The following is a 16,242-nucleotide window of genomic DNA, read 5'->3' as shown; positions in this document are numbered from 1 at the left end:
ACAATAAATGACTGCCTTCCCCCACCAATTATGTCTTATACACAAATTTTAAACAATGCAAACCAAAACATGGTTCATCTAACTCATTCAACATAAGAACATAAATGGTTAAATCATGAGATATTCATAGAACGTGTAACAAACTATGCACTCCTTACATGAACTTAAGTGAAACTAAAATGTTAACAATACTTGCTAGTCCTAAACTAAAACCATCTGATTGTAAATTTACTTGTACAAAATGACTAACACTTAAACATGGTGAATATGTCAACACTGTGCCTAAGGATCACATGTAATAAATAAACCATTCTTTAAAAGCTGCACTTTCTTCTGAGTGAATGAAATTACTTCATAGTTCATTCAGTGAACACAAAAAGCATGAACCTCATGCCCTACTGATCCATTTTATCTTATTTGTACACAGATTAAGGGCTCTCTGTACTATAAAGAAGGGCCTGAGTGAGCATTATAAATAGCAGGTGATTAACAACAGTGTGCCTATACTAGTTCAGGGCCGATGGAGAGAGACACGGTTGTTGGACATACGAGATCATATTTTCACTTAAATATTATTAAAAAGCCTCAAGAACAAAATTAATTGCTTTTTATTTCATCACACTATTTTGCAGCAATACATCAAACAACAGCAAAATCACTATTCCCACACTTATTAAATATAATTTGTTTCTTGTCACTGTGTATTTGGTTGCAGTTGCAATGGGTTTAATTCCGTCTTGAATGAGTGAGTGTGTGAGTGTTGTGTTATGCAATATTTCAGGAATATCACAGCGGGGGACACCACAAAATGGGCTTCACACATTGTACACAAGTGGGAAATCGAACCGGGTCTTGGGTGTGATAAGCAATTCAGTTTTGAATGAGTGAGTGAGTGTGGTGTTATGCTGTTTTTAGAAATATTCCAGCAATATCACAGCAGGAGGACACCACAAAATGGGCTTCACACATTTGTACACAAGTTGGAAATCGAACCAGGTCAAGTTTGTGAAAAGCGACTGCTGTAACCGCTAGGCTACCTCACCACCCCAATTCAGGTTTGAACAGCACTGAAAGTCACATCATGGTACATGAACTCGATGTGCAAGGAAAACCACAAGCTGCACATTTCATTTTCTGATGAAACTTACAAGCACACACTTGGTGCTGACATACCTGGAAACATCAAGTCAACCTGGGATACAAACCCACAATCAACGTGACCTGCCATGAGATGTAACTATGCACAGCTAACTGCAGCATCATGTACGTCTGCCCCCACCATATGAAAGACTTCCTCATCTACATTTATAACTGCAGTGAACTGTCTGGTGAGTGACATTTACAGGAATACCATCCCTGTGTAATCCTGAGATGGTGCTGTCTCTGTTCAACTCACCTACACAAATTGGTAAAACAGCTAGGGCTTATCCGAGAAGGGAAAGATCGACTGGGGTTCTCTGTACAGAAGAAACAAGTGTTCAGACAGTGAATTTGGTTTCAATTCCTCTTAGATTGGTCAAAAGAACATTTCACCTCTGTTGGCTTTTAAATCTGGATTTGGCTAGTGACACACAAAATAAACTTCACCAAATATATCTCTGGAGTTATACTTCATGTTTCCTGTATCCTGTGTGGTGCAAGAACTCAGTGGATTGCACTTGGTGCTTTAGACATCATCATCATCATCATCATCATCATCATCATCGACCCTGCATCATCATCATCGACCCTGCATCATCATCATCGACCCTGCATCATCATCATCATCATCATCATCATCATCATCATCATCATCATCATCGACCCTGCATCATCATCATCGACCCTGCATCATCATCATCATCATCATCATCATCATCATCATCATCATCATCATCATCATCATCGACCCTGCATCATCATCATCGACCCTGCATCATCATCATCATCATCATCATCATCATCATCATCGACCCTGCATCATCATCATCGACCCTGCATCATCATCATCGACCCTGCATCATCATCATCATCATCATCATCATCATCATCATCATCATCGACCCATCATCATCATCATCGACCCTGCATCATCATCATCATCGACCCTGCATTATCATCATCATCATCATCGACCCTGCATCATCATCATCATCGACCCTGCATTATCATCATCATCATCATCGACCCTGCATCATCATCATCATCGACCCTGAATCATCATCATCATCATCATCATCATTGACCCTGCATCATCATCATCATAGACCCTGCATCATCATCATCATCATCATCATTGACCCTGTATCATCATCACTGACCCTGTATCATCATCATAGACCCTGTATCATCATCATAGACCCTGCATCATCATCATCATCATCATCATAGACCCTGCATCATCATCATCATCATCATAGACCCTGTATCATCATCATAGACCCTGCATCATTATCATCATCATAGACCCTGCATCATCATCATCATCGACCCTGCATTGTCATCAAGCCTGCATCATCATCATCATCATAGACCCTGCATCATCATCATCATCATCATCATAGACCCTGCATCATCATCATCATCATAGACCCTGCATCATCATCATCATAGACCCTGCATCATCATCATCATCATCATAGACCCTGCATCATCATTGACCCTGTATCATCATCATCATCATCATAGACCCTGTATCATCATCATAGACCCTGCATCATCATCATCATCATAGACCCTGTATCATCATCATAGACCCTGCATCATCATCATCATCATAGACCCTGCATCATCATCATCATCGACCCTGCATTGTCATCAAGCCTGCATCGTCATCTTTATCATCATCATCATCATCATCATCATTGTCATAGACCCTGCATCATCGTCATAGACCCTGCATCATCATCATCATCATCATCATCATCATCATCATCCACTTAGACCCTGTATCATCATCATCCTCATGCTCATTCACATCACCCTGTACTCAGAACAGAAGTAAGACCAATAAAGTCAGTGATTTTACTTTAAGTCTCTCCAACAGATAATTTCCGGTGCATGCATATTTACAATGCTGTTACAGCTACATCTGCAACGAGAAGCTTAATGTGAAAGCTCAGATTCCAATTGCATTACTTCATACCTAGGTTCCAATTAAACTGAGTAAATTACACCGAAACATGATATTCATTACCTTTACAGAAGAATATACTGAGAGCTAAGCATCACATCAACACAGCTAAGCTATAATTGTTAAAAATAGATTCATCAGAATATATATAAGTTATTGCAGTGCACGTATCAAGGCAGCTTCAATCCAGTGCATGTCAGAAAAGCTTAACATTGCATGTAGTTCATTTGTACTAGCATCAGTAGGGGTGGTGGGTTAGGCTTGTGGAGAAAGAGAATGTCCCTAACACCAAAGGTCCTGGTTCGATTCCCTAAATGAGTATGGTGTGTGGAGTCCATTTCTGGTGTCCCCTGCTGTGATAAGGCTGGAATATTGACAAAAAAAACGAAAACACTTTCATTCACTGGTTCATCAGTAGGAGCCATGTGGAGTTAGACGAATCAGCACATTGACAAAACGGCAAAATACTTGCATGTAAAATCTTTCATTACAGGTATATATGTATTGTGCTACATACAGCAATGCATAACAATCTAAAGTGTCTGACACTGACCCTATACTCTATATTCACTGAATACACAGGTCAGCATAGTCATTTTGTTGCCTAGAAACATAAACAACAACATCAGATAAATATCAGAGAATTATATCAATCAATTTCAAAAGGTCACGATTAAGGAATCAATTTCTAATTGTTTTCAGGAAAAGACACAAAACTGGGGGTTTACCAAATATACAAATTCACAGGGATGAATTACCACTCTCAACCCCTTTTGACCTGATATACTGCAGTCTACGCCCTCACTCAGACACAGCATATCAGCTGGGCCAATTGGCCACTTTTATACTTGAAGCACATGGCAAGGTAACAACAAGCACCTCTCTTTAACATCTTTTGACCTAATATAGTACATTCTATGCCCTCACTCATACACAGCATACCAGCTGATCCAATTGGCCACGTTTATACTTCAAGCACAAGGCAAGGTAACAATAAGCACATCTTGGTCCTTCAGCAAACCAAGCACATTCCACTCTCCATGGAACCATACAATCCACTGGACCAAGGAGGGTTTTTCAGAGTGGCGAGCAAATGCTTTTTTAACCAATGCTGCTGGCCACTCAACCATCCCTGTAAACATTGAAGACATCTATCACAACCTATCCCACCATCCTGTTTCTGTGCTGAACCTCGGAATGAGAAGCTAACATTGTTGTTGTTTTTTTATTGTTGGAACGTCATTAGTAGAATGCTTTGTCTACTGGAAATAAATAATTTTCACACCAACAAACTAACCCATATAAACTGAAAAGGAGCCCCAAGGAGACATGTGTAAACCTCGACTTGCTTCATTTAAGGCTTTAGCATTCATCAGAGAGCTTGGAAATAATGTGGTTCAGGGACTGTGAGACAGGCTACATCAACAAACAAGCCAAGCATTATTTCACATATTCTTTCATGGACGTCTCTTTTACTGTAGAAACGTAACAGTTATCACCCATATTGAACTGAACCAAACTGAAAACTTCCTTATCATGTATACGTAATGTTGGTCCTTAAGTCTGTTATCAAGTTTAATGGAACATGCAAGCCAATAATAAATGCCATCAGAAGCTATATTATCAGTCAGTTTCACAACAAGTAAAACAATTCCATGAAACATGTTATGTTTTTGTCGTTTTTTTCAAATTTAGTCAGTGACTGTCTTTTGTAACAGTTCATAGGAATACCCACGGGATAGTCTAGACTACCTTTTTTCCGACTTCCATCTTTTTGGAAATCATAGTGGCTGAGCAGGTTAGGCAGCTGACTTTGTGTGGTGGCAATTAGGGGCCTGATTTCCACGGAGTGTCCCAGATGTGACACAACCCAACAAAAAATCTTGAATCTGTACTTTACTGTGAAAATAATCCCAAATATAACATATCTTACACCTGAACACTTTCTAAACTGCATGTTGTAATTATAGGAGTAAAAGTGTACAGACTTCTGGTAGTTTATCTTATTTTGATGATAACATCAGTGTTTTGATGATAATGGAAACTCATCTAAATCCCACTGATCAGTTCTTACACAATCACTGACAGAGAAAATCAATGTCATATACGGATGTAAACACTGAATGCAGTACTACCAACAAGACCATTCACATTTGCATATTTATTGAACATGACCCTAAGGTCATTTTAGGTATTCTCTAAAAAAAACCCGGATTGTACATGATGAATTGAAACATCACCGATTACATTACAATTCCTTCCACACAACCACTGCAGTGTTTACACAGTGAACAGTCAGAGCACGTGAATACAGGCGTAGGGAAGGGACATAACTCACTCTTATGCTACTGAACTTTGACAGTAACATACATATTCGGTGGACACTTTTAAGCAAGAAGTCACATAATGTGTACCGTACACAACCCTGTGCACTTAAAAGAACCCACATATCCATATGCAAACAACCAGACAGAGGGTAGGCACGTGAATATGTGCAAACACCCAGCAGTAGATAAAACTATGTGAAGTAAACTTGGACGAGGCACTGTGATTATGTGTCCCTGTCCACCCAGTTGTGAATGGGTATCTCACAAGGATGGGAAAGCCACAATATCTCCCTGCGCCTCGTGGCTGCAAGAGTTGTATGATCCCGCTGGAAGTTGAGATGGATAATACGATGTTGCCATAAATATCCTATCCAATAAAGACTAGACTAGAAACATTCCTAATATGACCATCAAACATTCACTTATCATGACTTCCTATGTGCAAGTGACTGATTAAATATCAAAAATTACATCTAAAATTAATTTAAAAAGACAGATAAATATTGCCTTTTCAAGTTTAAAAACACAGTTTTTGTAGCCTTTTGTCAATGTATTTCTTCTTCTCCAGCAGATAAATATGAGCATACACACTTCAAAGGAACTCATTGCACTGCAAGTGAACTCACCTGAAAAGTTTAAAAAACCTGCAAACAGATGCCACACAAATCCCTGTACATATCAGCAAAGAGATGTCCTAACTCATATCCACGTTTTTCGGGGATCAAAACATTACCTACACACCCTGTATGAAATTGGCAAATTTACTACCATTTCGCACTGTAACTATGGTAAATTCTTCACCTTTTTGTCTTCTTGCCACAACCCCTTCTCATGAATTACAATAACTATACATACTTCTAGCCTTGGATGACCCTACAGATTACCTGCCACCAACATCCATATATTGTAGAGTTACCTGTACCATGTACCAAGAATAATGCACCCATCATAAAGAAATAAAGTGATAAAAAATAAAGAAACCCTGTATACTGGCGTCTCCTATTCTCACGGTACTTACGGATATCGGTTGAAAAAATAATACAAACAGTTCTTTTCGTATGTATGCTTGTTGTTTTTAAATAAAGAGATTCTCCCTCTAACATTTCATCTATCAACTGCTTGATCCATCAGGTGTACTATCGCACATTAGCTCGATGAAAAACATGGTCGTACGCCGCTGACTTTTCGAGGCCTCTCCCATTCTCACAGCATAATGAGAAAGTAACGTTATTTGGTGTAAGGAAGGGGAATCTTATCGGCAAGGGCGGGGAAAAGTTACGATTTTTCCAAGCTGGTTACAACTCACGAATATTCGATACATTGCAAAGTTTTGATAATTCAGGGACTTGGGCCACTTCCTAGTTACCGGTCAATGATGTAAACAACCGCTAAGTATCACACATCGACGAACTCGGCAGAAAATGTGTTTACCGCGAGAATAGGAGACAGCCTTATACATGTGGCAGACACTGATTGTCTGACAGTGTAAAGTCAATACCCCCCACAGTCATTCACTGACCAAGACACCAAGCCATAAGCTTTAGTAACTGGCTGTAATATGTGTGATCACCACTGGGTGCTAGGAGCAGGTGCCTCTCCATTGAAACTACTGTTATCAACAGTCCAATCCTACCAGTCTCAACTTCCTATTTCTAAGAAGGGGGTCACATTAACACATGCCAGGATTCACTCAGATATTACTTCAGGGCTGGCATGCAATGGAAACGGCAACATCTATAAAGGGTGGTAACTCTTACCTCTTCTGCCCATATTTGTAAAGCTGTTAATTTCCATGGCTATTTCATGGGAGCCAATTGTGTCTGGAACAACACAAACAAACGCAATAATATAACACCAAGTAACCATGGCAACATGGGCAAATACAAAACTGAATCAACGTAAGAAAAGACATTCTGCGAGTCATCCAACGTCAGCGTTTAGGTGTGATGTCATGGTTGCCTGTGGCATGTTGCAAAGTCAACAGTTTGGATTTTTCCAATTATCACCTGGATACGACAGAGGTTTGATGGTTCATGTGAGTGAAGTGTGTATCATTGCCACATTTAGCAATAGTACAGCAGTACAACAGCAGGAGACACCAGAAATGGCTACAGTAACAGAAAGAAACTTTTCACAAGTCTCCCTCTAGACCGCAGGACCAATTAGTGATCCTGTCTGTACTTCACTGGTCCAGAATAGAATTTGTAGATTTGCTTAACTATCAATACAACATCCACTGGCCACCAGGGCCACTGCATACTTAACATTTAGTAGCCATGATGAATTTTTACAAGCCAGGGACCACAGGACCAAACTAAATTCGCACACTGACATGTTGAATCCATGAAGAATCAAACTCAGCCCCCAGCCGTTCCATATCTTTTCACAATTTATCTTTCCGACAACGTAGGGACCTGATGAAGCAAAAATCACACACAAAAAAAACTGCTTAAAATAACAGCTGAAGATACATGTGCCTAAAGATAGAACAAGATATCTGCCACATCACCTCATTCGGCAATTAGCCTCTTGCAATTTCTTTTTATATTTCATTTTCAGCGGTTGTTCCACAAAATGATCATCAAGTACATCACTTTTGAAGTATGCCTGGTCAACTTTCAGGCTCCAGCTGGGTCCAGTGCTATTTCAATCTAATTTTACATTATTAAACAGATCAACATATGCCTTATTTCATTCCACTCGATATCTTTCAAGGACGGATGAAATTTTGATATGATTCCCTTCGGCAGACAATGTTAAGTTTCCGTACTTGTCTGGCCGAGAGCAAAAAGGGAACTAACATGTTTAACACTCAGACATGTGAATTAAAGTGTTCAACTTCCTTCCAATGGAAACAGCAAAGTGAAAGTGTGTTAAGTGTCGAAATACTTGTAAACTTTCCACCATCAACAAGCATCTTATATCAAAGTAAGCCAAGATACTTAGGACCAGTGTACTGTATGCTAGCCAACATGATTTTAAACCACAAGACCTGACTGAAGTATTTGCTCAGATGAGAATGGAAGAATCTGTCTCGTCCATCACCAACAAATCCATTGATTTGTGTGAAACAGATTGTGGCTCAAAAACAGGAATCAGTATGGTCAATAGATTTAAAAGAAGAAGAAACAATAAAAATTCAAAAATATTCTCAAAGTGTATGGGTAAAGGAAAAAATTTAAGATAACAATTTTTATTATTTTTTTTTAAAAAGTTTTATATGTAGTAAAAAACTATATAATTCTGAAAAGGACACAATTGAGGTTTTGCAAAACATTCTTGTCAGTATTATGAAATCGATGAATGTTTTTTTCTAGCTTTACATTTCAAAATTTCATGACATCAGATTAAAAAGCCAAGCAAAAACAAAGGTCTAACCTGACCCTGACTATAAGTATCCTGCTTTAACCACTAGGCTACCCTACAATAGCCTTGACCAGTCAACCCAGTGATTGATGTGAACATCTTCCGACAACCTATACTCTCACCCAGAACCCCCATTTGGTATGTCCTAAAGAACACACACTTATCAGACATTCATTCCATACAGGGTGGTGAGATAGCCTTGTAGTTCAAATAAATTAAAGCATTTGCTTGTCACAATGAAGTCCCGGGTTCGATTCCCCACATGGGTGCTATGTGTGAAGCTCATTTCTGTTGTCATGATATTGTTAGAATACTGTCAAAGCGGTATAAAACCATAGTCACTCACTCAAGAATTCATTCCATACCAATTCTAACCTTCCTTTCACACCTAGTATTACTCCTTACAAAAATTCTATAAACCATTAAATAAGACTAGCAGAAAAAGGTGGTACATGCTAAAATGAACAAGTTCTATGCTCTATCTTGTTAACAAGTGCACATAAATTAGTAGAGTAAGTAAAATCACCCCACAGCACAATTACTTTAAGCCTACAAACTTTAAAGTAATCCTGTTTAAGAAGGCACACCTTGACATGAACACATGCTCCTAAATAATCCTCAAACAGTAACAAGTACAATGTGTGATACTCAGTTTGGATGGAGAATATTTGCAGGCCAAATGAACTCAGTACAATGGTGGTTGAGTTTATGTATGCTTTGACAATCTATCTCCCTCACTCATGCATGAATGTACAGTCTTCAGTCGATACATAAACAAGTTACAAATGTCTGGCCTTATTACTATTGACCTTAACAGAAGAATAACCCTATCAGTTGCATAAAGTCGCTGATATATGGTGCTCGTGAATAAGCTAACATGGTACTACAGAGGGGGCAATCTACTATTTGCTGCTCAATCAGTTTGGGATTTGTGTCACCCCGTATTCTTCTGTCCTACCCCCTTACCATCTCACTTATCTTGTCCCATCCCCCCAATACTTCTCTGTCCCACCCCCACATCATCGCACATACCTTGTCCCATCCCCCCAATACTTCTGTCCCACCCCCACATCATCTCACATATCTTGTCCCGTCCCCCCAATACTTCTCTGTCTCACCCCCACATCATCTCACATATCTTGTCCCGTCCCCCCAATACTTCTCTGTCCCACCCCCACATCATCTCACATATCTTGTCCCGTCCCCCCAATACTTCTCGGTCCCACCCCCACATCATCTCACATATCTTGTCAAGTCCCCCTATACTTCTCTGTCCCACCCCCACATCATCTCAGACATCTTGTCTTAACCCTAAAATATTTCTCTGCCCAACTCTGTGTAAGCTTGTGAATCTTGTACCACTCAGTATCTCAATGTTGACAACATCACTGAACGCTTCAAAACATCTGAGCCCCTATGACCTAAGATGAAAAGGAGAAATAAAAGAAATGAGAGATGTAAGTATGAGGATGGAAGGAAGGAATGAGAAAAGGGACTAAAGAAAAAAGGAAGGAATGAAGAAGTAAAGAAAAAAGAAATGAGAAGAGTAAAGAAGAAACATAATGAAAGAAAGGAGATAAAAGAAAAAGGAATGAAGTAGAGAGTAAAGAAAAGGAAGGAATGAGAAAAGCAAAGAGAATAAATGAGGACAGCAGGAAGGAATAACAAGGGAGTAAAGAAGAGAGAAAGAGTGAGAAGGGAGTATATAGGAAAGGAAGGAAAGAGAAGAGTAAAGAGAGAAGGAAGGAATGAAAGGTAGTAAAGAGGATAGGATGGAATGAAAGGAGTAAAGAAAAGGAATGAAAGAATAGAGAAGAGAGAATGAATGAGAAGGAAGTATATAAAAGGAATAAGGAGTACAGAGGGAATGGGAGAAGAAAGTAAAGAGGAAGGAAGGAAGGAATTAAAGAAGCGAGTAAAAAGAGAAAGATGGAATGAAAGGAGTAAAGCAAAGAGATCGAATGAGAAAAGAGTAAGAGGAGGGAATGAATGAGAAGGGAGTAAAGAGGAGAAAAGGAAAGAATGAAAAAAGGGAGTAAAGAAGAGATAAGTAGTGCTGAAAGGAAGAAATTTAGGAAAAAGGCAAAATAAAAGCAAGGGATGAAAAAAATAAAGGATGCAGTAGAAGAAAGACTAAATTATATGGTGTGCTTTTCACAGAACATCACACCATGGAACACTGAACAGGCTTCAGGCAGTCCATCCACTTTGTGAATCAAACTCCAGTCTTTTGTTTTATTACCTTGGCTACTGTGCCATCCATTAACGCCATGGTGTCAAAGATCAAAGTCAGAGCTGAAAGACATGCTGTTTCAAAACATATATATCAACTTCCTACTCCAACAACAATACGTATTTTCACCCTACAGTCCTTTCAGAGATCAGTCCTTCCATTTCCGATAAATGTCACGGATATCTTCAGCAAGCAGATTAATGGAATTGTCACGCCCCCGCCCCCAGAATCTACATCGTGATTCATCGCCTCTTGACAGGTTATTGATGAGTGTAGGGAACACAATACTGACCTATGACAAAACAGCAGGCAGTTTGTTGCTCTGCAAGTAATCTTCCTCAAGTGTGTTAACCTAACCACAATACTCCTGTGTTGAATACATTGTTGATCCTGTACCAGAAGTCTATGTCCAATCCTCTTCCTCTTTTGGATTCATTCCCAGACTTTAGAGTTAACATACGGACTATTATTAGCCATGCTCAATACATCCAGCTTATTAGACACAAGTTTCCACTAGTTGCCGAGTGCTCCGTCCGTCTTGTTTTGATTTAAATCTATTTCCTTCACCAATCTGAAAGGTACAGGTTATCCAATTCGCTCAGTAATATTTCCATAAATGCATTTTTAACATTATACATATGCAGAAGTTCACAAACAGAGAACCAATAGGTTCTGTCTGAACTAAATGCTATGGCAATCACGTGGGCTTTTCAAACAAACAAACAAACAAATTGAATGCAGTTACAAGAGGGGACGTAAAAATTTCCATTTGTTCCATTTTATACACCACGTTTATATATACCTACTTCATTTGGTGTCAGTACATAATGGACATGCAATACTCGTCAAATTGTACAGTGTATTGTGATGCACCAAATGTTCAACAAACTATTACAGCTGAAACTGGTCAGTAACTCATGTTTTGAGTAAGTACACCTGTAGTTCCACTTTCCACAGGTATACACCATGAAAAGAGTGTCATTTCTGCAGCAAAATGTTACACTGATATAGAGTGCAAAGTATATCTGATTTTCTACTCAGCAGTAGACACATACATATTAAGAGTACCAAGTTTTCTACTCATTAGAAGGCATATAATATAGAGCGTGTCATGTCTTGCATTAATTAGCACATAGGTATATACTATAGAGGGTGTCATTTTTTTCAATCATTTGTACACAGGTATGTACTACTGAGGGTGTCACATTTTTCAATCATTAGTACACCAGTATATACTATAGAGGGTGTCACATTTTTTACTAATTAGTATACATAAAGCATCTCACCCAAGTGTCTACTGATATCAAATATGTCAACACCAGTTGGTAAAGTAACAGATATCCAAGTCTTGCCTGGGATATTTTTACAGGGTGTCATGATTTCTGTAAAGCACTACATACATCCTTGCTGCTAAATACAACAGACTCATCATCCTTGAGCCACTGGAACTAACACTCTAAAACATGGTTCCCATCACTCAGACTTCACCCCTCCCATCTTTAACACTTTCATCTAAAACCCAACTGTCACCGCCCACACAATTTCTTAACCTTGTACTGTCAAGCCTGTCAACTTCTCACAGCACAAACCCTAAACCTTAAAGTTGATAATGATTTCAAAAATGCTACCATGTAGAACAGAAAAACTTATTCTAACCCCATCCCACAAGACAGTGTTACACCCCTTCCAACTATTTTCCATTTCCCTTAAACCCCACTCTTCAACCCCTTTCTGAATACACACTTACTATACTTTTATTCATCTAAACCATACACCCCTCACCACTCTTACCCCTCCCTGAAACCAGAACCATCCCTCCCCAACACGTACCCCTCCAGACTCTTATACCCCTGTTCTCATCTACACCCTTTCTCCGTGCTCTTACATTCCTTTGTCACTTACAACATCCCACCACCCCCAACCCACATCCCCTCCCCCACACCCCCACGCCCCCACTCCTACACTACAGCAAGTCATACTAACAAGCAGTGTACACATCTTCTGCAGATCAACAAACTGTCTTGTTTATCTACTGGTAAAATGCACATGAGGGCAAGTGGTCAACTTGGTGGCACTGATAGATCCCTTCCATCTGATCCTACCCCCTTCACCTCTTGGCTTGTACTTACCCAGGGGAGCTCCCTCCTCTAAAGAGCTTGATACATCCACCATTTATGCTTAGTATCTGACACACAACATACAGAGCTGGCACCCATCTAATACTGGTCCATGGGTCTTTTAACTGGAGCTGCCCATTCCACAACAAGGAAGGGAGCGCCACAAAAACACTGACCCACTTCTGTAGGCAGCCAGAGAAAATTCTAAACCGATCTGCTGTTTACAACATACAACCAGAGTCAACATAGCACTAATGAGCTTTGCTGCAATTGCAGACCAGAATGGACTCTTCCTTGTGCTGCCACACCCCACCCTGACCTCCCTTTTCCATTTTTGAAATGGAATCCTCCAGCTGCCATATTCTGGTCTATTATTGGGTGAAGGGGCTAAAAATAGCGCAGTGACCTTTCCCAAGAAACAAGATGGAGTGAGCCTAGAGAGGATTGAGGAAAAAATCAATACCTCTACTGCCGCCTTGAACGCGAAACTAGTCTAATTCATGCAGCAAAGGAAATAACAACGCTCCTAATCGATCAAGAAAACTGGTCTTTGGTAAATATGGATGATTTCCACAGAGGCAAACGTCTCCGAAGCAGAGATGCTGGTAAAAATAGCGGACAATTATTACAATTATGTTTCAATAAATCTATAAATAACCCGATGTGGCTATTTCAGGCCAATGTTTCAGTTCACAGGAGCCTCATCTTAGCAAGACCTGTCTCACGAAAATCCCCTTCAGTTATCTTGTACTCCTTCTTGGAACTATTTCCGTCCTTGTCTGAATTTCTGCTGTCAGATCCCTACAGGTAACATACTACATCTTTTACTCTGATACATATAGCTACATACTCTGCTTTCTACATAATAGAGACGGACGGGTTGGATTTCACAACACTTATCTCAGGACTGAATATCTCTTGCTGAAGGAACGTCTCGCATTAGAAATCAAAATGGCACCATTGTTTGACTCCCTCAGAAACAATGAAACATTTCATATGCAAATGCTGGGACATTTCAAGCTAGTAATCACTACTCGACTGTGTTCCTCATATTTTACATCACAATGATCTGCTTCAGAACCTTTGCCAAAACACTATTACAGAAATATGAATACAATCTGGAACAAGTATCATAAATGATCTGATTTATACAGGAATTATGATGCACTTTGATCATACATTCAATATATTAGAATTTAGCATGTTGTGAACATTGTCATCCTGATTGTCATCCTCATCGTCATCATCACCACCACCATCGCAATCATCCTCATCCTCAACCATCATCCTCCACCATCTCCATCATCTCCATCACCACCATCACCACCATCACCACCATCACGGCACTGACATTAGTAGACCATCTAGGCTCTATGTTAGAATTAAGATTCTTTCATAAGCTCCTGAAATATTTCAGGACTCTCTATGTTTCAATGAAAAAATTGCAATGATGACACAATTTCAATTCTCTTTCATCTTACTGTTCCAGTCAATGTCAAAAGAATGAAGAACATCAATGGTTCCCACCACCCACCCACCATGCAGACAAGTGATGCATGCTCATTGATCCAACAATGTTTGATGATTTAAAGTGCTAGCTCTGAAGGCTTGAGACAAAGCCACAATGAATATCATGTATACATCCAAGCAACATATGGCTAATTTGTTCCTACCTACTTTTACTCAATAAATAAAATAAAAATTGAATTTCATTTTTTCTGTTGTTATTGTACTGTTGGCTCAAAATTTTGAAAAGACAAGAGACTGCAACAAACCAACAGCGCTAAAACTCTGTTAATTTTTGTGTACTTTACAACTCTACCTACCAAACTGTGTGAACTGGTTTCTCAATGATTTTCCCTTATGAACAATAAAAATATCATTTAAAAAAAAGCGCTAAAACTTACAAATTGGAAAACTCACTATCAAATGTAATAGTAACAGTAATTGTAACAGTAACAGTCTGCATACACAGTGCTCATATCCAGACACACTGCCTGTTCATGGTATTACATTACTATCTCCGGACAGGGGACACTATCATATTATCAGATACTTTTTTTCAACTCCCTGGGGAAGATACAGCAATGCTGCTTCTTAGCTGCATTGAAGTAAACACTTACATTGGTAGCACATCCTCACAGGTACCCATGACCTGAAGACCATGTGAGCCTAAGTAACTTGTCCAAAGATACTACACAAGTATGCTCACTTCAGATCTAATATCTTGGTGCCTCTACCAGGGTTCGAACCCCGTCCTTGAGCATGATGGGCAGACGACTTACCATGGTACTACTGCACTACACACAACTGTACACAAAGATGAAGATGTGATTCTTTCACATTATTTGGGTCAATCTGTTTGCCACGGATGAATCTGTCACTCTTTGATCAAAGATGAGTATTAGTAAAATGTATAAGACACACAGGGAATATCAAACATACATTTAGTTCGACTGTCCTGAGAGGACTTCCCACAACAATTTAAAACTCCCCACTACAATTTAAGACTCAAGACTTCCCAGTACAACTCAAGACTTCCCAGTACAATTCTCTTTGATACCATGTAGGGAATCAGAACTTATAATTCAAATATTTTTACAATAGAATATGTAATTTATGGTTACAAAATATTAAATGGTAAGGTAAACTGTTTAAATTACCCCCTTCACTCTCCTTTGCTTTCCATTCTGTTTCAACTAAAAGCACAAGATTCTTTCATAATATCTCTCTTAACGCCTCAAGATTCTCTTTGAAATAGTTTACTGTAACCAGCGAAGTGTGCTAAACTAAGTGAGCTGGGAAACAGTCCACAGGTGACAAACACCATGTTCATCTTATACTCTGGTTATTTTTATTGTAATGAGAAACATTATTTATTCAAGTGGAATTTAATATTGTCATAACAGTGTGAGACAGAAATGATGTCTTGCAAAATTAGTTGCATACATTGCAAAATTCATATGGTGGATGTTGCATATTTTACTGACATTTCAATATTCTTGATTTCTTTCGTGGATTAATCCATGAAGATCCTGTTTGGAATTGATCTTTGGTGACCCATGTTTGTCATAAGACATCACTAAC

General features: G+C 39.1%; 1 protein-coding gene across 10 annotated transcripts in view; it reads right to left on the bottom strand.

The window, feature by feature from the left end:
- LOC137256006 (histone deacetylase 4-like) overlaps nt 1-16,242 on the bottom strand; it is a 156,886-nt gene that overhangs the window by 79,263 nt on the left and 61,381 nt on the right. For 7 of the 10 annotated variants that reach the window (XM_067793648.1, XM_067793649.1, XM_067793646.1 and 4 more), the window contains one exon: nt 7,197-7,259. The exons of the other annotated variants lie outside the window; for them this stretch is intronic. In XM_067793648.1, the coding sequence (XP_067649749.1) occupies nt 7,197-7,259 (63 nt within the window). The remainder of the gene's footprint in view (nt 1-7,196; nt 7,260-16,242) is intronic. 10 annotated transcript variants of the gene reach the window in all.

This window comes from Haliotis asinina, chromosome 11, assembly GCF_037392515.1.
Source record: "Haliotis asinina isolate JCU_RB_2024 chromosome 11, JCU_Hal_asi_v2, whole genome shotgun sequence".
In the NCBI taxonomy this organism is placed as follows: Eukaryota; Metazoa; Mollusca; class Gastropoda; order Lepetellida; family Haliotidae; genus Haliotis; species Haliotis asinina.
Note: the sequence above shows the minus strand (reverse complement) of the source record. Positions and strands in the feature narration are given on the sequence as shown.